General features: G+C 71.4%; 4 protein-coding genes across 4 annotated transcripts in view; 1 reads left to right on the top strand and 3 right to left on the bottom strand.

Moving 5' to 3' along the window:
* The window catches only part of GNAI3 (G protein subunit alpha i3), a 36,687-nt gene extending 34,682 nt beyond the window's left edge, over positions 1 to 2,005 (bottom strand). The window contains exon 1 of the mRNA XM_075442809.1: positions 1,738 to 2,005. Within this exon, the coding sequence (XP_075298924.1) occupies positions 1,738 to 1,855 (118 nt within the window). The 5' untranslated portion in view covers positions 1,856 to 2,005. The remainder of the gene's footprint in view (positions 1 to 1,737) is intronic.
* Positions 2,006 to 2,612: 607 nt separating this feature from the next.
* On the bottom strand, positions 2,613 to 4,934 carry GPR61 (G protein-coupled receptor 61). Its single transcript, XM_075443028.1, has 2 exons — positions 4,846 to 4,934; positions 2,613 to 4,142 (listed from the first exon to the last, which is right to left on the bottom strand). The coding sequence occupies exon 2, from the start codon at positions 3,934 to 3,936 to the stop codon at positions 2,614 to 2,616; it is 1,323 nt and encodes a 440-aa protein (XP_075299143.1). The 5' UTR covers positions 3,937 to 4,142; positions 4,846 to 4,934; the 3' UTR covers position 2,613.
* A 4,250-nt stretch (positions 4,935 to 9,184) lies between these two features.
* Positions 9,185 to 12,321, top strand: AMIGO1 (adhesion molecule with Ig like domain 1). Its single transcript, XM_075443180.1, has one exon. It carries the CDS (start codon positions 10,060 to 10,062, stop codon positions 11,587 to 11,589), a length of 1,530 nt encoding a protein of 509 aa, XP_075299295.1. The 5' UTR covers positions 9,185 to 10,059; the 3' UTR covers positions 11,590 to 12,321.
* A 1,015-nt stretch (positions 12,322 to 13,336) lies between these two features.
* Positions 13,337 to 20,814, bottom strand: ATXN7L2 (ataxin 7 like 2). The gene is given in 13 exon segments (XM_075442962.1): positions 13,337 to 13,664; positions 14,523 to 15,366; positions 16,304 to 16,425; positions 16,578 to 16,607; positions 16,609 to 16,753; positions 16,844 to 17,064; positions 17,175 to 17,257; positions 18,032 to 18,158; positions 18,160 to 18,313; positions 18,398 to 18,566; positions 18,749 to 18,853; positions 18,959 to 19,033; positions 20,714 to 20,814. Coding segments are annotated over 13 exon segments (2,187 nt in total). The 5' UTR covers positions 20,811 to 20,814; the 3' UTR covers positions 13,337 to 13,649.
* Between the last annotated feature and the right edge of the window lie 1,155 nt (positions 20,815 to 21,969).

The following is a 21,969-nucleotide window of genomic DNA, read 5'->3' as shown; positions in this document are numbered from 1 at the left end:
AAAAGAACAAGTATTCCTGGGACAGGGATCGCTTGGCAAGCGGAACTGTTCGTTAGCACGACCCTTCCTAACAGGAGACACTGGACACCGCTGTTCTGGTCCTCACAAACCCAATCTGTCTCCCCCGAGATGGAAAACGTCCGCGGAACCAAAAAACCCAATGCGACGTCCGAGGAGGAAGCAGCCCACCCGCCGCCCCGCACCGAGCCACCTGGTCCGGAGCTCGCTCCAGGCTGCACAGGAAGGGCACAGGCGCCGGTCGGTACCCGGCAGACGTTAGGCACGGGCAGCTTCTGCCTCCGCTGCGCTCTGGGTATCACCCAGGAGAACTTCTAAACGTGGCCACCAAAGCGCGCACCAAACGCAGCAAAACTTCTCCGCTGCAGAGAACCCGTAGTTCTCCGAAGGAGAAATATTCCACTCAGCTCTTCTCAAAACCCATGAATGCATTTTAGCCGGAAAAAACTCAAAACGCGGCGCAGCGACGCTTCCTTTCTCAGCTGTCTGTAGGCACAGAGACTGCAGCGGGGCAGCGACCACGACGCTGCTTCCGCACCCCTGCCAGCTCTGCAGAACCAGCTCAGCGGCGGCAGGGCACACCGAGCTGAAACCACCTTCCGCGCAAAGCCAGATCCTGTCAGGGGATCAGTGGCAGCGCAAGGCTCCGAGCGGCTACCACAGCCCTGCCGTGGCAGCTCACGTGCCACGTGGGAGCTTCCAGCCCAAGAAACACGGGCGCCCAGGCAGCGTTTTCACCTGACAAAAGGATTTAATTCCATGATCCCTTAAGAAGAAAACAGCTTAACAGCGATACAATCTCTGTATCCACCTAAGAGCACGAGTGCTCCCTTCCTTCTCCGTCCCACGAACCCGAAGATGAAAGGACGCCTACGCCAGCCCGGCGAGCACCTTCTGCTCTCAGAGCCCCAGCCCAAAGCCCCCGGGGAGGGACCGGCCCCCGGAGCAGCCAGGAGGGAGCACCGGGAACATCCTGGCTGGAAGCAGCAGAGGTATTTCATCAGGCAGCGGCTGGCTAGGAAAAAGCCACCCCCCAGGAGAGCAGCCCCCTCCCCTCGACCCCCGTGAGGGCAGGACAGGCCATCACCTCCACCCTGGCCCTGGGGAGGGGATCAGGGACCCGTGGTGGGGTGAGGTGGGACCTCGTGGAGAGCCAAGAAGCCCCTGGCAACACCAAGGCAGAGCTGTCACTCCAAGCAGCCTCGTCCCAGCCCACCCTGGAGCCCCCAGTCTCCTAGCCTCCTGCTGGGATCCTGCCCCAGCCCTTCATCATCCTCACACCTCAGGACCCTCCCCAGCCCCCCTCACCATCCCTATCCCCACCGCATCCCCTCCTCACCTCAAAGACCCCCTCGGATCCGCCTAAAGGCCTCCCGAGCCCTGGAAAAGCCCCAAGCCCCCTCCCCAGGGGCTGCTTCACCCTCCCCATGCCCCGCAGAACTCACAAAGCCTCAGCCCCCCCCGGCCCTCCCAAACCCCTGCGGGCCCCGGGGACGCCCCGGCCCCCCCGAGCCCCCTCCCCAAGCCCCTCAAGCCCCTTCCCGAGCCCGGGAGACCCCACAAACCCCTCGCCAAAGCCTCCCCCGCCCCCCAAGGCCGCTTCTCGGTGTGTGACAGACCCAAACCTCCGCCGCCTCCATCCCCCGCCCCAGCCCCCTCCCGAGGCCGGGAGACCCTCACCCCCCCCCCCCGGAGACCCCCCCTCAGACCCCTCCTCACCGAGCAGCAGCAGCTTCACCTCCTTGGCCGCCTTCTCGCCGTCCTCTCGCAGGTTGCGGTCGATCATTTTGCTCCTCTCCACCGCCGCCTTGTCCTCGGCGCTCAGCGTACAACCCATGGCGGCGGGCGGGCGGGGGGCGGCCCGGCCGCCGGGAAGCGGAGCGGGAAGCGGAGCGGGGAGGGGAGCGGGGCCGGTGCGGGGCTGCGGCTCTCGCCTGCCTCGGCCCGGGCGGTTCCTGAGGCGGTGCCGGATATCCGGTCTCTCCGCCGCGGGGCACGCCGGGAAATGCAGTCCTCCGGGAGGCGGGACTTCCGGGGGCGTGGCGGGAGTGGGGAGGGAACCGCCCCGCTTCCGCCTCGGTGGAGCGGGGCATGCTGGGAGGCGGGCGGAGAGCCTTACTTCCGCCTCGGTGGAGCGGGGCATGCTGGGAGATGTAGTCTTCGGGGGGGGCGAACCCCACGCAGGCCCCCGGCCCGCTTCCAGCCCCCCACCCCGCACCCACCCCACGAGTGGGGTCTCCGTCCCCGCACCCACCCCCTCCGGGAGGGCCAGGCCTCGGCCGCAGGGCTTCGGGGTGACCCCGGAGGGAGGGGGCCCCGCACCGCAGGGCCTCGCAGCACGGGGTCCGCCCTGCTCCCCCCCCCCCCCTCACCGGGCTGCACGAGGGGGGGCCGGGGGACCCCCTGTGAGGACCCCCGCCATGCCAGCGACCCCCCCGCTCCCCCCCGCCACGCCACGGCCTCCCCACCACCCCGCGGACCCCCCCCGGCGAGCGTGACGGGACCCCCGGTCGTGTCCCCCCCCAGCCCAGCGAGGCGCACAGACCAGCTCTCCCCTGGCAGCCATGTTTGCTCCCCACAGCCCCTTCCCCAACGCTACAGCTCGGCTCTGGGCGAGGCGACCGCCGCCGCGTAGCCCCCGTCCCCGCCTCGCCTCTCCGGCCCCTCGCCCCCCTCCTCGCCGATCTGCCCCGGGATGCGAAAATCCACGGGGGCCTGGTCCCGCTTGGGGCTGGGGGTGCGAGGCCGGGCTTCGGCCGGACAGCCGGTGCCCTGGAGGAACTGGAGGAAGTTCTCCTCGATGGAGCCCTCGCGGCTGGGCAGCCGCAGGTCCTCCTCAGGCGGCTGCTTGAAGAAACACGTCAGGAGCCGGCCCAGCTCGCCCCGGATCTGCCGGTTGAGGCACCCGTAGAAGAAGGGGTTGGAGGTGAAGCAGAAGTAACCCAGCCAAGTGACCACGGTCTCGGCCGCTGGCCCCACCAGGGGCTGGGCACTCAGGGCCGTGTAGAGGTGGAAGGAGAAGTAGGGCAACCAGCAGAAGAGGAACTGGCCCCCCACGGCCAGGAGGATGGCGGCCGCTTTGCCCCCCCCGAACGTCCTCTGCGGGGTGGTGCGAGGGGCTCCCGAGGTGGTGACCATGGTGGAGCGGCTGCTGAGCGACTCGGAGCGGCGCCGCGGCGTCTCCATCCAGGTGGGGAGGGGGCCGTGGTGCATGGCGGCCACCCTCGCCACCTTGAACATGCTGCAGTAGACCACCACGATGATGAGGAGGGGCAGGAGGAAGTAGAAGGCGGCGAAGAAGACCACGAAGAACTTGCAGTAGGGACCGCGGCTCCATTGCAAGGAGCAGCCGCGGCCGGCAGGCGCCGGCGGGCGGTCGGGGGACAACCAGCCCAGCACGGGGACGAGGGAGGTGGCCACGGCTTTGAGCCAGACGCCGACCAGGACGCAGGCCACCAGCCCCACCGTCATCCTCACCTCGTAGCGCATGGGGTGCACCACGTAGTAGTACCGCTCCACGTTGATGGTGGAGATGGAGAGGATGCACATGCTGATGAAGCAGACGCTGAGGAACAGGTAGACGCGACACATGGCCTCGCCGAAAACCGGGCTGTCGAAGACGGCCGAGCCCGAGAGCATCTCCAGCGGCATCAGGGTGAGGGCAGCCAAGAAGTCCACCAGGCAGAGGTGGAAGACGAAGACGAACTTGCGCAGCGCCGGCGTCTTCACGATGACGGTCATGACGGCGGCGTTGCCCACGATGGCCGTCAGGTCGAGCAGCAGCATGAAGAAAAGCCCCACCGATCTGGAGGCCACGTCTTTGGGTTTGCCGTCGGCCGTGCCGTTGGGGGGCATGGGGACCCCCCGTGCCGCCCTAGACCCGTTCCAGCCCCACGGGGCGGGCAGGGAGGGTTCCATCTTGTGCCGCCGCGCCGGCGTTCACCGGCCCATCGCCCATCCTCGGGGCGGCCGGGCATCGCTGGGGGGTCACATCCTCGCCCACCCGCCGCCCGCCGCCGGCCCCGGGGTGGGTGCTGCCGCGGCGGTGGCACCCGGAGCACCCAGGGGTGCCCCCCGGCCCCCCCTCAGCTCCCAGCTCCTCGCCGCCAGGCAGCGCCGAGCACCTGTGGGGGAGGCAAGGGGTCAGCGGGGGGCACGACTGCGGGGGGGCCCGTGAGACCCCCGCAGCTGCAACCCCGGGTCTCCCCCCACGACCCCCCCAAACTCCCTTCTCAGCCAAAAGCCTCGTTCCCTCTAAAAATCAGCAATTCTGGGGGTAAAGCCCCCAAACTCCAGCATTTCAACCCAAAACACCCCAGCGGGATCCTGCACCCAGAGCCCAGGGACCACGAGGGGTGGGGGGGTTGGGGGGGGGCAGTGGCACCCCTGGGTGCTCTGGGTTCACCCCTTGCGCTTTGAAGGCTGTGCGTGACCCCCCCCCCCCCAACGCCAAGCCCGGCCCCGGGGCGGGTGCTGCACCCCCTGCCCACCCCCATGGGTGCCACCGGCTGCGGAGCGGAGCCCGAGGAGCGGGTGGGAGGCTGGGGGCCACCCCAGAGCCCCCCCCCACCCATGGGTGCTCCCCCGGCGGGGAGGGGGGTCCCCATCCCCTGCACCCCGGAGAGCCCTGGGGAGGGGGCGTCCATGCTGATGGAAAGGGGGTGCAGGCAGGGGGTGCTGGCAGGGGGTTCCCCCTCCCCTGCCGCCGCTCGCCACCCCGGGGGGGGCTCCCCCGCTCCCCGTCCCCCCCCCAAGGCCGCATCCCCCCCCCCCCCCCCCCCCCCCCCAAGCATGGTCGCGGTGGGGCGGCTCGGCCTCGGCACCTACCCGGGGGGGCTGCATGGGGCTCGGGGCCGGGCCGGGGGGGGGCCCGGGGTTGGGGGGGGTCCCGGGGCCGGGCGGGGATGCTGGGGCCGGAGCCGCTGCGGCGAGGGATGCTCCGCACCGCCCGGCTGCTGGGTCCTAAGCACCTCCCGCCAGCGCGGCGGGACCGGGGGCACGGCCCCCCCGCGCCCCCCCCCGCCCTGCTGGACCTGTGGGACCCCGGGGATGGGGGGGGGGGGGCGGCTGGAGCCCCTCGGGGTGGGGGATGGAGGGTGGGCACCCGCCCCGGGCGTCGCTTCGAGCCTCAGTTTCCCCGGTCGCTCCCCAAAGGTGTGAGGGGGGGATGAGGGGGGCACTGGGGGGGTCGGGGGGGAGCTGGGAGGGAGCGGCCCCTCGGGGGCCACGGGGTGAGGAGGCAAAGAGGGGGTTTTGGGGAGCGGGGGGGTGGTGGGAAGGAGAGGAGGGGGGCAGCAGTGCAGTGGGGGGCGCAGAGGGGGACGGGGGTGGGCGCAGGGGGATGCGCAGGGCTGGGGGGAGCCGCTCAGAGGGGCCACAGAGACCCCCACGCTCTGCCCACCCCCAGCCCAGTACCACTTTCCTTGTTCCCAGTTTAGCAATGGAACAACTGGGATCGGGGCAGTGCCCCACCGCCACGCTCCGTGCCTCAGTTTCCCCAGCGCACAGCCGTCAGCCTGCAGCGGGGGGTCCCCAGCATCCCCGGGGCACCCACCCTGCCCCGCGTCCCCCCGCGGGTGCCCCCGCTCCGTCCCCTGCTCCCCAAGGTGGGGGCAGCCCCGGGGTCCCCCAGGGCACCCTTCACTGGGTGCCCACCCCTCACTGGGTGTCCCCCGACCCCACCAGTCGCTTCCTCCCCCCTCCCTCATCGCGGTGTTTTTGGGGTTCAGCCACCCTGACCCGCCCCCCCAGTACCCCGGTGTTTTGGGGGTGCCCCGCGGTGAGGAGGTGCAGAGCCACCTGCCAGCACCCCCCGAGCCAGGAGGGGACCCCGCATCGCTCCCCAGCTCCGGGTGTCCAGAAAGGGGAGCGGGGTCTCTGCACCCCCTCGCCCCGGCACACGGGGGGCCCCCTGACTGTGGGGGGGGCTCTGAAGGGTCTTCTCCTCCCTGGGGAAACTGAGGCAGGGAGCGTCAATAATTCGGGGCCCGGGCTCTGAGCATCCTGTCCCCCCCCCACCCCCCGTGCCACCCTACAGCCAGAGGGAGTCCCCCCCCCAGCTCACCCCCCCAGCCCCAGGGGCACCCCGCACACCCCCAGCCCCTCTGCCCTGGCTGTGCTGGGGAGCCTCCCTGGCACCCACCCCATGTGGACCCCCAAAACGTGGGTGCCCAGGGCACCCTCGTGCAGCCCCCAGACCGGGATCCCCCCCCCGGGGACATCCTGCCCCCCAAAAAGGGCTGGCTGCTGGCCCCCCCCCCCAGCCCAGCCAGAGGCCCGGGGGACTCAGCGTGGTGGGTGCTGGGGGGGCCTCAGTGGTATGCCCTGACACCCCAACACCCTGGCACCCCAACACCCTGGCACCCCAGGACCCCGTTATCTTGGCACCCCAGCACCCTGACAGTGTGACTCCCCAGCACCCCATCATCCTGGCACCCCAGCACCCTGACACCCCAGGACCCCGTTATCTTGGCACCGCAGCACCCTGGCACCCCGGTACCTCAGCGTCCTGGCACAGCAGCCCCCAGTGACCCTGGCAGTGCGTCACCATGTCACTGTGCCTCCCTGCCATCCTGGCACCCCGGTACAGAGCACCCCAGCACCCCGGGGTACCCGTACCCCAGCACCCTGGCACACCCTGACCCTGTACCCCAGCACCCCGACACCCTGGAACCCCAGCACCCTGCCTGACCTGTGCCAGCACAGCCGGAGATCCGTGGCCGGGCACGCAGGGTAAGCGTGTAGCGTGTGTGCACGTGTGTGTGCACACGCCTGGGCGTGCGTGGCGGCCACCCACGCCGCGGGGAACATGAACCAGTACAGCGGGTGCACGCGTGTGCGCACACACGTGTGAACCAGGGGGTTTGCACACGTGTGTGCACACGTGAACCAGGGGGGTTTGTATGCGTGTGCACACACATGTGAACCAGGGGGGTCTGCACACGTGTGCACACACGTGAACCAGGGGGGTTTGTATGCGTGTGCACACACACGTGAACCAGGGGGGGTTTGCACACGTGTGTGCACACACGCGAACCAGGGGGGTTTGCACGCGTGCACGAGCAGGGGGTGCACACACGTGTGCACGTGTCCCCAGCATGCGTGTGCCCTCCAGCACGTGCGTGCCCGCCTGTCCGTGTGCGCGTGCTGGCACGCGTGCACACCCGTGTAACGCACACGCCCGCAGCCGGCACCAATCCTGCCCGGCACCCACCAGGCCACGGTGCTGCGCGGCTGCCCCCAGCACGGCCGGGTCCCCCCCAGGGATGCCCAGAGCCCCCCGAGTGGGGACCCCCCGGGTGGGCCGGGGAGCTCGGGGTGCTGGGTGGGGGCCTCCCGGGCAGCGGGTGCTGGGCTGGGATTAGCACCCGGATTAGAGCGGGGAAATCGAGGGCGACGAAGGACAAAATTCGCTGTCGGCGGGGGGGGGGGGGGGACGGTGGCGGAGGGGGGGGACACAGCACAGGGTGGCACCCGGCTGGGGGGGAGCGCGTGTTGGGTGCAGGGAGCAGCCAGGGGACGGTGACAGCGGGGCGAGGGGCACCCTGGGGACACCCCGCGCGGGTTGCAGGGGGTCCCCTTTAATTGCTGCCCCCTCCCCCCAGAAAAAGCCGCATCATCTCCGGGCGCTTTCTTCCGGCTCCTTTCCCTCTAATTTTGGACCCAAAAAGCGGCACAAATGTTTGGGATCTAAAAATAGACCCGGGCGGCAGAGCCACGGCCACGCGCTTCGGGGGGGGGGTGGCAGCACCCAGGGGTGCCCCTCGGCGGGGACCCAGGGCAGGATGTGTCCCCTCCCCAGGCCGGGGGTGCTGGGTGGCACTGGGATGGCGTCGGCGCTGGAGAATTCGGGCTGGAGCGGGGGGGGTCTGGGCCGGTGCCGGGGGTCCGGGCTGGCACCGTGGGACGTGGGCCGGTGCCGGCGGTGGCACCCAGCACCCAGGATGGGGAGGGTGCTGGGGAGGGGCAGAGGGATCTGGGGGGGGGGGGCGAGGGTGTGGGGGGGATGGAGTCGGGGTGGGGATGCGGGTGGGGCTGGGCTGGCGAGGGATGGGGTGAGGATGGGGTGGGGATGGGGACGGGATGGGAATGGGGATGGGGATGGGAATGGGGACAGGATGGGGACGGGATGAGGATGGGGATGGGGACAGGGATGGAATGGGAATGGGGATGGGATGCGGACAGGGATGGGGATGGGGATGGAGAAGGGGACAGGGATGGGATGGGGTGAGGGTGAAGGTGAGGACGGGAATCGGGATGAGGACAGGGACAGGGATGGGGACCAGGATGAGGATGGGGATGAGGGTAAGGATGGGATGGGGAGGGGTATGGGGATGGGGATATGAGGATGAGGATGGAGATGGAGTCGGGGTGGGGATGCGGGTGGGGCTGGGCTGATGTTGGATGGGATGAGGATGGGGGTGATGGATGGGGTGGGGATGGGGACCGGGATGGGGATGGGAACGGAGACGGGTATGGGGGTAAGGGTGAGGATGAGGATGGGGATGAGGATGAGGACGGGACCAGGGATGGGGATTGGGATCAGAGATGGGGAGAAGGATGACGATGAGGATGAGGATGAGGATGGGGACGGGGACGGGCATGGGATGGGGATGGCGATGAGGATGGGGATGCGGACGGGCCCGGGTTCCTCCCGCGGGGGGCTCACCCGGGGGGCGCCGGGCGGCGCACGAGGGGTTAAGCGGGCGCTGCCGCCATTGGTCGCGGGCGCCGCGGCGCCAGCCAATGGGCATCGTCCGTGCGCGGGGTGCGCCGCGCCGGGGCCGCCCCCAGACCCTGTCCCGGGGCCGCGGGTGCGCGCTGCGGCGGCGCGGGCCCGGCCCTCGGCCGCCTTCGGCTCCGTTCGGCTCCGCTCGGCCCAGTTCGGCTCGGTTCGGCCCCGCTCGGCTCGGTTCGGCTCCGTTCGGTCCTGCTCGGCTCGGTTCGGCTCCGTTCGGTTCGGTTCGGCCCCGCTCGTCTCGGTTCGGCCCGGCCAGGCCCGTTCGGCCTTACTCGGCTCCGCCCGGCTCGGTTCGGCCCGGTCCGGCTCGGCTCGGCTCGGCCTCCCCTGCCCGCCCTCCTCCGCACCGGCCCGGTACCAGGCCCCGGTAACGCCCCGGGACGCGGGGGGGGGGGGGGGTGGGGGGGTGGCGGGAGCATCCTCCGGCGGGCTCCGTCCGCAGCGGGGCAGGGGGGGCCGGGGGGGGGCCGTGACCCGGGTGGGCAGCGACCCACGGGGACACCGGGTGGGCAGAGCCCCCCCCCCCCCGCCGGGACACCGGATCACCGGAGCCACCCCATGGGGCTCGCTGGGACACCGGGTGACAAAGCCACCCCACGCCAGGGCACTCGGTGACCGAGCTGCCCTGTAGCACATGCTGTGACACCGGGTGACAAAGCCACTTTGTGCCGTGACTCCAGGCCAGCAGCTAGCCGTGACACCGGGTGGCCAAAGCCACCCCCACACCGTGACACCGGGTGACCAAGCCACTCCGCGCCATGATGCCAGGCCAGCAGCCGGCCTGGCCCACACTGTGACATCGGGTGACAAAGCCACCCCATACCGTGACACCAGGCCAGCAGCTAGCTGTGACACTGGGTGGTCAAAGCCACCCCATGCTGTGACACCGGGTGACAAAGCCACCCCATGCTGTGACACCAGGCCAGCAGCTAGCTGTGACACCAGGTGGCCAAAGCCACCCCGTGCCATGACACTGGATGGCCAAAGCCACCCCATGCTGTGACATCGGGTGACCAAGCCACCCTATAGTGCACGTTGTGACGCCGGGTGACAAAGCCACCCCGCGCTGGGACACCCAGTGACCAAGCCACCCCGTGCCGTGACGCCAGGCCAGCAGCTGGCCGTGACACCAGGTGGCCAAAGCCACCCCATGCTGTGACACCGGGTGACCAAGCCACCCTATAGTGCACGCTGTGACACCGGGTGGCCAAAGCCACCCCATGCTGTGACACCGGGTGACAAAGCCACCCCGCGCCGTGACACCGGCTGACCGAAGCCACCCTGTGCCGGGGCTGGCGGGCATGCCGGTGCCCTGTCCCCAGCGCCGGCGTGCCGCCGCGGGGCAGAGCGCGGCCATGGCGGGGGTCGGGGGTCCGGGCACCCCGCTGGTGCTGCTGCTGGTGCTGGCGCTGCTGTCGCGCTGGGGGCCGGCGGGCGGGAGCTGCCCCCCGCGCTGCGTCTGCGCCTCCAACATCCTGAGCTGCTCGCAGGCGGTGCTGAGCTCGGTGCCGGCCCCGCTGCCCCGCTTCACCGCCGTCCTCGACCTCAGCCACAACAACGTCACCCGGCTGCGCGCCGACTGGGCGCCGGGGCGCCTGGCCCACCTGCACGCCCTGCTGCTCAGCCACAACGCGCTCTCCTTCGTCTCCACCGAAGCCTTCGCCCACGTGCCGCACCTCCGGCATCTGGACCTCTCCTCCAACCGCCTCCGGGCGCTGGAGGAGAACCTCTTCAGCGACCTGACCGAGCTGGAGGTCCTCCTGCTCTACAACAACGAGATCTCCGCCGTGGACCGCACCGCCTTCGACAACCTCGCCCGCCTCCGCAAGCTTTACCTCGGCCAGAACCGCATCGCCCGCTTCCCGGCGGAGCTGCTGCGGGACGGCACCCGCCTGCCGCAGCTCGCCCTGCTCGACCTCTCGGCCAACCGGCTCCGCAGCCTGCCCGTCGGCGAGCTGCAGGCGCTGCCGGCCTGGCTGCGCGACCGCCTCTACCTGCACGCCAACCCGCTGGCCTGCGACTGCCCGCTCTTCCAGCTCGTCGCCCGCGGCCGCCGCCGCCGCCTCAGCGCCGTGCTGGATTTCCAGGACGAGCTGCGGTGCGCGCTGCCCGGCTCCCCGACGCCCGTCGCCATCCTCGCCCTGGCCGGCCGCGCGCCGCTCAACTGCAGCGAGGCGCGGGAAGCGGTGCTGGAAGCCCACCTGGGCGACAGCGTCACCCTCGGCTGCGACACCCGGTTGCGGGGGGTGCGGAGCCGGCACTGGGTGACGCCGGGAGGCGAGCGGGTGTCGGAGGAAGCCGCCAACGGCAGCGCCGCTCTCCTGGCCAACGGCAGCCTGCAGCTGCGGGCGCTGCGCCCCGACGACGCCGGCACCTACGCCTGCTGGGTGGCGGGCCCCCTCCTCAACGAGACCCTCTACGTGGAGCTGCTGGTGCACAACTTCACCCTCCACGGCCCCCACGACACCCTCAACACGGCCTACACCACGCTGGTGGGCTGCATCCTCAGCGTGGTGCTGGTCCTCATCTACCTGTACCTCACCCCGTGCCGCTGCTGCTGCTGCCGCGGCGCCGACAAGCCCCCGGCCCCCCGCGACGACAGCGTCAACTCCTCCGTCCTCAGCGCGACGCCCAACCACGCCGTCCTCGGCGTCCCCGCCGAGCCCTGTCGCTCCCGCTCGGCCTCCGCCGCTGGCCCCGGGCAGAACGGGAGGTTCAAGGGCGGGGGGACCCCCCAGCCGCCCCCCCGCCACGGCCCCAAGGCGCAGAGGAAGGTGTCGGATCCGGACTCGGTCAGCTCCGTCTTCTCCGACACCCCCATCGTGGTGTAAGGGGGGGGTCCCCGCGATCCCCCCCACCCCCCATGTCCCCGCCGCTGGTGAGACTTGTCACGGGCACGGGGGCAGCCGGGACCCCCCACCGCCCATCGCCCCCCCCCGGACTGAGCGTCGCTGCTGACCACCCACACCGGCCGCCGCCAAGGTCACCACCACCGCGCCAGCACCCATGGGACCACGAGGGACAAGGGGGGGTCCTGGGGGGCCACCCGGGGGGGGCACCGGCCCCATCGCCCACTGGGCACCGCGGGACTGGGTGGCAGCGCCCAGGCCGGCTCGGCGGGTGACCCCCAGGGACGGTGGCAGTGGGGGCACCCATGGGCTGCGGCACTGGGGGGGGGGGGGGTCCCCACTTCAGCAGGGCAGCTGCCCCCTCCCCGCACCCCCCCGGCATGCGCACCGCGAAGCATGAGTCCTGCAGGTGGGGGGACATGAGGGAGATGTCACCCCCCAGGGTGCAACCCCCCCCCCCCTCCAAAATCCTCCTGACCCCCCCCATGCGACCCACAGCTGCAAGCAGAGCCCCCCCCCCCCCAGCAGGAGTGGGACCCTGAGGGGCTCCAGCACCCCAAACGGGGGTACGCCCCGCACCCCCCCGGCCCTGCGCCCTGGCAGCCCAGCCTGTGTCCCCCATGTTGTGTGTCCCCCCCCCTCCGGGCCGTGTCCCCCCCCGACGCTGGCAGCTGCCCCCTGATGCCTTGGCCAAAATAAACGTCTCTCCCCGTCGCGCCTGCGCAGCCCTCGCCCACTTTCGGGGTGCTAAAGGGGTGGTCCCCAAGAGGGGGTCCCCTCGCGGTGGGGGGGTGTGGAAATCGGGGACAGGGACCGTGGCACCACGCCAGCCCTGTGGGACCCCCCCGAGGATGAGAGGTCAGGGTGAGCCGGGGCCCCTCCTGCCACCCCGGCCCCCACCTGGGGTGTGGGGGGACACCAAGGGGGAGGAGGGGGGGAGTAGAGGTGTGGGGGGGTTGGGGGTAGAGGGGGGGAGCCCACCCCGAGGCCCAGCCCACGCTGTCGCCATCGGGCTGTGCTGGGAGGGGGCTTCCGTGCAGCCCCCCTGAAACTGCCCCCCCCCGAGCACCCCACTGGTCCCCTCTGGTCCCCAGTGACCCCATTGACATCCCCCCAGCACCCCACTGGTCCCCAGTGACCCCAGTGCCCCCCCCGAGCACCCCACTGGTCCCCTCTGGTCCCCAGTGCCCCCCCCAGCACCCCACTGAGCCCCTCTGGTCTCCAGTGCCCCCAGTGCCATCCCCCCAGGACCGCCCTGGTCCCCAGTGACCCCAATGCCCCCCAGGACCCCACTGGTCCCCAGTGACCCCCCCCCCCAGCACCCCCCAGAGCCCCTCAGGACCCCTGTACCTGCCCCCCCCCCCCAAATCCCCTCATCCGTCTCCCCCCGGGGGGGGGCCTCAGCGGGCGGAGGGCGGGGCCACACTGGCGGGGGCGGGGCCTTACCTGCCGGGGCGGGGCCATGCAGGCGGAGGGCGGGGCTTGCCACTGCACCGCGGGCACTGATGGCGGGAGGGGGGGGGGGCGTCCCCTGTCCCCGCAGAGGGGAGAGCCGGGGCCCCCCCCTGTCCCCCCCAGCCCCCCGGGGACAGCCCAGCCCCCGCGGTGCCCTCGCAGGGCTCCTGGGGTCACCCCAGGGCCCCCAAACACCACGGGGGAACCCCCCCACGCCCCCCCCCCCCCCGCAATACCTGGCTTCTTTCTTTCTTTCCTTTTCTTTTTTTCTTTTTTAAAAAAAGAAACAAAAAACAGCAATAATAATTCTTATAAATATCGACGGCCGGCGTGGGGGCCCGGGGGGGGCCCGGGGGTGGCCCGGGGGGGGCCAGTCCTGCGCCGGGACCCCCCCACCCCGTCCCGGGGGCTGGTTTAGCAGCAAGAGAACAGAACTGAGAGTCTTGAGGTATTTTTCTGGCGGTTGGTTCCTTCTCGTTTCCTTGCGGGGGGGTTTGGGGCTTTTCCCCCCTTTTCGGCGGCTTTTCGGCATTTTTGGGTGGGGGCTTCCTCGCGCCGGCGGGGGGGGGGCCCCGGTGACCCCTCCGTTAATGGGCTTTGGACTGCGGGAGAGGAGAGGTGCGGGGTCAGCCCCCACCCCGGGCCCACGGTGTCCCCCACCCAGGGTGGGGGCATCCCCACGGCATCACCCATCCAGGGTTGGGGTGTCCCCAGAGGGTCCCCACCTCATCCACCACCTGCTACCAGCACGCCCCAGGACCCAAAGTCACGGTGTCCCCTCCCTGGGGACAGGAGGAGCGCAGAGCGTCCCCATGGTGGCCCCTGCCTGGGACATGGGTGTCCCACAAGGTCCCCATGGTGCGTCCACCACCCACGACCCAAGACCATGGTGTCCCCATGTCCCCTACCTGAAGCCAGGGGGTACCCAGGGAGTCCCCATGGTGTCCCTCACCTAGGACACAGCCCTTCCCACAGGGCTCTCATGGTGTCCCCTGCCTGGGACATGGGTGTCCCACAACGTCCCCATGGTGCATCCACCACCACAACTTGAGGACCCAAGGCCATGGTGTCCCCATGTCCCCTACCTGAAGCTAGGGGGTACCCAGGAGGTCCCCATGGTGTCCCTCACCTAGGACATGGCCCTTCCCAGAGGGTCCCCATGGTACCCCTGACCCAGGGCCACGCTGTCCCCACGGTGCCCCCCTACCCGAGACCAGCACATCCCCATGGTGCCCCCCACCCAGGACCAAGGTGTCCCTCAGGGCACGGGCTCACGAGCAGCACCAAGCCCTGGGAGAAGGTGGGTCCCACCCCATCCCCTGTGGGTGCTGGTGGCCCTGGGGGGGAGGGTCCCCCCATTTCACTGCCCTGACGCCGCTCTGCACCCCCAGGAGCCCCCCAAACACCCACCCCCCATCTCAGCAGGGACCCCCCAACGCCCCCCCCAATCCCAGCTCTACCTTCAGAGCACTCCGCTTCTCCTCGAAGCCCAGGGGGGTCCCCGGCTTCTTCCTGCGGACGGAGCCCCCCGAGTCGGGGGGGGCCGGGCCGGGGGGCGGCGGGGGGCCGGGCAGGGGGGGCGCGGGCTTGGCTTTGACGGGCCGGCAGTACGTGGCCGCGTTCTTGCGTTTCTTGACCTCGTCGTCGGAGATACACCGGGGCGGGGGGGGCACCGGCGGCACCCCCGGTCCGTGCAGCGGCGAGCTTCGGGGGTCCGCGGCGGCAGCGGGGGGGCCGCGGCAGTCCGGGGGGGTCGGCCGCTTCACCCGCGTCGTGCCGTTGAGGACGGCGGCGGCGGACGAAGACGCCGGGCAACCCGGAGGGGTGGGCTTCGTCTTGCCGGGGGGGGTCGAAACCTGGCAGCCGGGGTTTTTGCTCTTCCCCCCGTCCCCCGAACAGGTCCGTTTATAGGGGGGGCCGGCGGCGGCGAGGGGGGGCTTCCGTTTGCGGGTGTCCGTCTCCATCGCGCCGGCCGCTTCCCGGGCGCGGGAAGATTTGCTGGCCTTGGTGGGGGGCAACTTGCTGAAGGAGGGCGAGGGGGTGTTGGCCGGCAGCGGGGAGGTGATGGACTGGGTGCCCCCCCCCCCGCACTCCAGCTGGCTGCAGGCGGCCGCCGCGGGGGGGGACCCCACCGTGTAGTTGAGGCTGGCGGGACCCCGGCCGTCCCGGGGGCCGGGGGGGGCCGCCGCTGAGGTCCGTGGTGGGGGCGAGGGGGTCGGGGCGGCGGGGCCGCAGGGGGGGGCGGCGGGGCTGGGGGGGGGCGGCGGGCTGGGGACCGGGGGCTCGGCGGCCGGAGGGATCTTCCTGTGGGAGGGGAGGGGAAGGGTGAGATGGGACCCCCCCTAAAACCCCGCTCCCATCCCTGCATCCCTGTCCCCCCAGTTCAGGTGGGGAGGGGGTATGGGAACCCCCCCAAATCCCCACTCCCAACCCCACATCCCTGTTCCCCCGGTTCAGGTGGGGAGGGGGTATGGGACCCCCCCCCAATTCCCCACTCCCATCCCCGCATCCCTGTCCCCCCAGTTCAGGTGGGGAGGGGGTATGGGACCCCCCCCCCCGAGATCCCAACCCCGCCTCCTTCCTTCCTAATTCAGGTGGGGAGGGGGGGGAGACAGGACCCCCCCAAATCCTCACTCCCATCCCTGCTACGTCCCCCCCCCAAATTCAGGTGGGGAGGGGGTGACACAGGACACCCCCCCCAATCCCCACGCCCATCCCTGCCCTCTGTCACGTCCCCCCCAGTTCAGGCAGGGAGGGGGGACATGGGACACCCCCCCCCCCAATCCCCGCTCCCATCCAGGCATCCCTGCTACATCCCCCCAGTTCAGGTGGGGAGGGGCGAGACAGACCCCCCCCCAAATCCCTGCCCCCCCTCCGTCCTTCCTAATTCAGCTGGGGAGGGGGGACATGGGACTGCCCCCCCCAATCCCCACTCCCATCCCAGACCCCTGCCATATCCCCCGCAGTTCAGGCAGGGAGGGGGGACATGGGACTGCCCCCCCCCAATCCCCGCTCCCATCCGTGCACCCCCACTACAACCCCTACAATTCAGGTGGGGGGGGGGTGTGAAACATGACCCCCACCCCCCCCAATCCCCACTCCCACCATTGCCCCCCCAGTTCAGCTACGCCCCCTCCACGCCGCGCCGGGACCCCTCGGAGGGCAACCCCCCCCTCGGGGCCGGGTGGCTTTGCACCCCGGCACCCCGCAGCCCCCCCCCCAGCCCCCGCCCCCCCCTCACCGCCACATGTGGGAGCTGAGGTGCCGCTGCAGCATGGAGCCCAGCGCCGCGCAGAATCGGTCCAGCCGCCGGTTGAAGACGTAGCAGCCCGGGCTGACCAGGCGGCTCCCGAAGGTGCAGAACTGGGGGGGGGGGACACAAGGTCAGCGTGGCCCCCCCAGACCCCCCCACCCCCGGCATCCCACCTGGCAGCGGGATGCTGAGGGCGGGATGCAGGTGGGTGCGCTGACGGCAGGGTTGGGGGTCCCCAACCCACCCTGGGGTCCCCCCTTACCGCTTGAGGCCGTGGCGGGCGCGGGGGGGGGGCGGGGGGGCTCCTCGCCCCCCTCCTCCTCGCTCTCCTCGCTCGACACCCGGCTGCTCCCCTTGGGCGGGGGGAACCCCCCCAGGTCCCCCTCCCCGCAGGCGGCCGGCGCGTCCTCGGGGTCGCTGTCGGAGGAAAGCCGGGCCCTGCGCCGGACGGGGGGGGGGGAAGAGATTTTTGGGGTGCCCCTATATGGGGGTGTCATATGTGTCCCCCCCCACTGCCAGGATCCTCACCTGGGGAGGGGGCAGTGGGAGGGGGCTGGCTTGGCTTGGCAGGGAGAGGCGCTGGGGGGGCGGGCGGGGGGCTGGGGCAGCGAGGGGGGGTCCTGCGGGGGGGGCCGCGGCGGGTCCTTGCAGGGGGGGCTCCTCTCCTTGCTGGCCTTCAGCTCGGCCACCAGCACGTCAAAGTCCTTGGCCCGACCCCGCACCTCGCGCCGCTGCTGCACCGAGTGGATCTGCGCCGGGCGACAGCGGGGGGGGGGGGGGGTGAGAAAACACCCCCAAAGCCCTCCCCCCACCCGGGGAGGGTGATGGGGTGCCCCCCACCCCCCCCGAACCCCGCTACCTTGCAGGTCAGCAGGCGGGTGCAGATCTTCTGGGTGTCGGGGTTCAGCACCCCGCACTGCCGGTTCAGGTCGCACTCCTTGCCTGCGGGGGGAGGAAGGCAGCGGGATGCTGGGGGGGGGCCGTGCTGGGGATGGGTGGGGGGGAGCAAGCGCTTTGCCCCCCCCCCCCCAGTGTCCTGCCCCAGTTGAGGTTTGCACCGGTGCGGACGGCGGAAGAGAGCGGCAGCAGTTGGGGGGCGGGGGGGGGTGGAGATGGAGACCCCCCCCCAACAGAGCGAGAGCCCGCAGCACCCCCACTATGGGGGGGGCGGATAACCGCCCCCAGACTCAGCCTCTGTGGGGTGGGGGGGGGGGGGATGCACCATCTCCTGGCCCCCCCCCCCCCCCCCCATTTCGCCCCCAGGCTGGGTTCTGCGCACGGCATCGCAGCATCTGCCCGACCCCCACATCTGGGGGGGGACACGGATGGGGGGGGGAGGTTCACATCTGCCCGACCCCCACATCTGGGGGGGGGACACGGATCAGGGGAGGGGGGGGGTTCAACCCTGGCTCACGCTCTCGCCGCACGCCGCCACCCGCCGCCATTCCTCCGGGCCAGCCGGCACCGCGGGCAGAGACCCCTAAACCTGCCGGGGCGAACGGGGCGGGGGTCAGGGCACGGCCCCCCCGGCTGCCGCAGCGGAGGGGGGGGGGGGGGGTGTGAGATGCCCCCTCCCCCCCCCCTCGGTACCTACCCCGCTGCCAGACCCGGCCGCCGACGGAACGGGACCGGGACGCCGCGCCGGGATCCGGCGCCGTTCGGCACCCAGCTGCCGCCCCCCCCCCCCGGCGCCGGCAAGGAAAGGGGGGGACTCACGCGCCAGCTTCTTGTGGGACCTGGGGGGCGGCTTGGAGGCGGCCGCGTCCTTCTCCCCCGGGGCGGGCGCGCTCTCCGGTTTGCACCCGGGGCCGTCGGCGGGCATCGCCGCGTCCCCCCCCGCCCCCGGCCGACACGGGGGGCTCTTTGGGCACCGCGGCGGCTTTCCCCAGGGGTTCCTTGGAGGTGGTGGGTACGGCTTTGGGGGGCACCTTGATCCCGTGCCCGTCCGCTTTGGGGATGCTGGGGATCTTCTCCAGGTTGACCACGGGCACGAACAAGCTGGGGGGGGGAGAACGGGGGGGGCGAGGGTCGGCGGCGGCCCCGTGGCGGGGAAGGGGCACGGCCGGCCGGCCCGGCGCTCACCACAGGTTGTTGTCCTTCTCCGGGCGCTCGGGCAGGGGCTGGACTCGCCCGCGGGGACCGGGGGGCTTCTCCCGCGGCGCCTTGGCCGCGCCGGGGGTCCCGTTGACGTGGCACTTGGCGGCGGCGGCGGCGCGGGCGTACAGCTTGCTGAGCGGGCCGTGACGGCGTTCTGCCGGGACGCGCGGCGGGGTGGGGAGAAAGCCTGGCGTTAGCCCGCACCGGGGGTCCCAGCCCCCCAACCCTGGGCTGCATCGGCACGGCCAGCCCCGGCTGCCTTCCCGCGGCCCTCCGGAGGGGATGCCACGGAGATGGGGGGGGACACAGCCGTGCCCGGAGCCCCCCCCGGCTCACCACAGTGCTTCTGGAAGGCTTGGGGCTTCACCACTTGGCTGCAGTGGTTGCAGACCACCAGGTAAAACTCGTCGTGTGCCGGGCAGTGGCCGAAGATGCTCATGTCTGCGGGGCGAGCGGCCGGTCAGCGGCGCGGCACGGCACGCGGGGCCGGGGGAAGCGTCACAGCCCCGAAACGCCGGGTTTTCTCCCCGAAGGAGGGAGCCTTACCTTCCTTAATCAGGGTCATGGCGTCCAGTTTCTTGCCGCCGCTCTTCCCGCTCTCCTCCAGCTCCAACCCTGATCCTGCCGGAGACAAAACCCCGTCAGCAGCGGCCGGCACGGAGACGGTGTCGGCGTTCCCCGGCCGTGTCCAGCATCCGCGGCCGCCGAGTCCCCATCGCCCAACACCGCCGGCGCTCCCGGGACAACTCCACCGGCTAAAATTAGACCAGAGGGACGGATCCATCCCGGGATCAGCGTCGGGATCACCCCCGAGGTCCCCGTCCCGCCGCATGGGGTCATGCCAGGCCCTGCCGACAGCCCACCACCACCAGGGCACGGGTGCTCCCGGGGACACCCCAGAGACACCCCCGGGACACCCAGGGGACACCCCCAGGACACCCCGGAGACAGCCCCGGGACACCCCGGTCCCCCTCCGGCCGTGGCCCCGCAGCCCGTATCCTCGCTGGCCATTCCCGGGGGGTATCCCGGCCCCAGTCGGCCCTGCTGCGGGGGGACTGGTGTCCACTGGGCCAGCGGTGACAGCGTCCCGGCCAGCTGCGCCATACTGGGTGCCCAGTGCCGTCCAGCAGTGCTATACTGGGTGCCTAGCGCTGTCTGGCTGCGCCATACTGGGTGCCCAGTTCATCCCCAGGAGTATCAGGCAATGCCATACTGGGCACCCAGTCCCGTCTGGCCGTGCCATACTGGATATGCAGTCCCATCTGGCCGTGCTGTACTGGGCACCCAGTCCTGTCCAGCTGTGCCATACTGGGCACCCAGTCCCAATCAGCAGGGCCATACTGGGTGCCCAGTCCTGTCCAGCTGTGCCATACTAGCCGCCCAGTCCCAATCAGCAGGGCCGTACTGGGTGCCCAGTATGGCATGGCCGGACTGGACTGGGCACCCAGTCCCAATCAGCAGCGCCATACTGGGTGTTCAGCCCGGTCCAGCCATGCCATGCTGGGCACCCACTTCCATCCAGCCATGCTATACTGGGCAACCAGTCCCACTCAGCCATGCTATACTGGATGCCCAGTCCTGTCGGGCCACGCCATGCTGGGCACCCAGTCCCACTTGGCTGTGCCATACTGGGAGCCCAGCTGTGCACAGCCCCATCCAGCCATGCCGGGAGCCCGCACTGGCGCTGGGGTGCCCAGTTCCAGTGCCCAGTCCCAGTGCGGGGTGCCCAGTCCCAGGGCAGGGTGCCCAGTCCCAGTGCCCAGTCCCAGTGCGGGGTGCCCAGTCCCAGTGCGGGGTGCCCAGTCCCAGTGTCCAGTCCCAGTGCGGGATGCCCAACATGCAGAGCCCACTGGGGCAGCACCCAGTTCCCCAGCCTGCGGTACCAGGTTCCCAGTGTGCAGCTCCCAGTTCCCAGCACCCCGCTTCCCGGGCTCTGGGGTGCCCGCCGCCTGGTCAGGGCTACCAGCGCCAACTGGTTCCCAGTCTGGGCTACCCAGTTCCCAGTCCGGTCTTCCCAGTACCCACCGCACCCGGGGGATACTCGGCACCCCGCTAACCGGCTCCCAGTAAGGGGCGCAGCGTTCCCAGTAACCAGAGCGGGGGTGCCCGGTGCGGGATGCCCCTCTCCCCGCCCGCCGCGGGTCGGCGCTAGGACCCGGGGGGGTGGCGGGGGTGCCCGGTGCGGGATGCCCCTCTGCCCGCCCGCCGCACGCCGGCGCTAGGACCCGGGGGGGGGATGGCGGGCACGGCTCCGTGTCCCCCCCCCCTCCCGCGGCCCCCCCCCGCCGCCGCCCCCCTCACCCGGCTCTGCCGGCGGCCCGGCCCGCTCCACCCAGGCGCTCCAGCTCTGCCCCGCGAACTCCTCCAGGCCGGGCAGCCGCCGCTCCGCCGCCGCCATCGCCGCCGCCGCCGCCGCGGGAGCGCGCCCGGCCCCCCCCGCCCCCCCCCCCGCCCCGCGCCGCCGACGCCCCGCGCGCCCCCGCGCATGCGCCGCGCGCCCCCCCGCGGCACCGCGGGCGGTGCCGTCCCGCCCCGCCCCGGGGGCTGCCCCGCGCCGCCGCCGTCCCGGGACCCCCCCCAAACCGGGCGGTGTGCGGGGCTGGGGGTGACCCGTAAGCCCTGCACGGGGCTGGGGAGGGATAGACCCCCCCCCACCCGAGGCTGGGGGCCGGGGGTGTCCCCGCGCTGGGCCGGACAGCCGGGGTGACACAGAGCCACTGTGAGGGGCTGGGGACCGGGGGGGGTCCTACAGGGGGACGGGCAGCCAGGGGGGACTCAGAACCCCTCTGCGGGGCTGGGGGCCGTGGGTTACCCCTATACAGGACTGGGCTCCCAGGGGTTATATACACCCCCTATACAGGGCTGGGGACCGGGGGTTACCCCTATACAGTGCCGGGCTCCCAGGGGTGACATATAGCCCCTATATGGGCCGGGGACCTGGGAGTTATATATATCACCTACCCAGGGCTGGGGACCAGGGGGTTGCCCCTATATAGCACCGGGCTCCCAGGGGTGACACGTACCCCCTGTATGGGGCTGGGGACCCAGGGGTTACCCCTATACAGGGCTGGGGACCCAGGGTTGCATGTAGCCCCTATACAGGTCTGGGGACCCAGAGATTACCCCTATACAGTGCCGGGCTCTCAGGGGTGACATGTACCCCCTATATGGGGCTGGGGACCCAGGGGTTACCCCTACACAGCGCTGGACTCCCGGGGGCAGCATATATTGCCTATACAGGGCTAGGGACCCGGGGGTTATATATATCACCTACCCAGGGCTGGGGCCTGGGGGGTTACCCCTGTATAGCACTGGGGTCCCAGGGGTGACATGTACCCCCTATATGGGGCTGGGGACCTGGGGTTATCCCTATACGGGGCTGGACAGCCAGGGGTGACATATATTGCCTGTACAGGGCTGGGGACCTGGGGGTTATATACATCACCTACACAGGGCTGGGATGGCGGGGTTACCCCTATACAGGGTGACATATATCCCCTCTGCAGGGCTGGGGACCCAGGGGTTACCCCTACACAGCACCGGGCTCCTGGGGGTGA

This window comes from Opisthocomus hoazin, chromosome 25 (genome assembly GCF_030867145.1).
Source record: "Opisthocomus hoazin isolate bOpiHoa1 chromosome 25, bOpiHoa1.hap1, whole genome shotgun sequence".
Classification (NCBI taxonomy): Eukaryota; Metazoa; Chordata; class Aves; order Opisthocomiformes; family Opisthocomidae; genus Opisthocomus; species Opisthocomus hoazin.
Note: the sequence above shows the minus strand (reverse complement) of the source record. Positions and strands in the feature narration are given on the sequence as shown.

Excerpts from the sequence above, each read along its gene's own strand:
- GPR61 (XM_075443028.1), bottom strand. The coding sequence starts at position 3,936 with ATGGAACCCTCCCTGCCCGCCCCGTGGGGCTGGAACGGGTCTAGGGCG.
- AMIGO1 (XM_075443180.1), top strand. The coding sequence starts at position 10,060 with ATGCCGGTGCCCTGTCCCCAGCGCCGGCGTGCCGCCGCGGGGCAGAGC.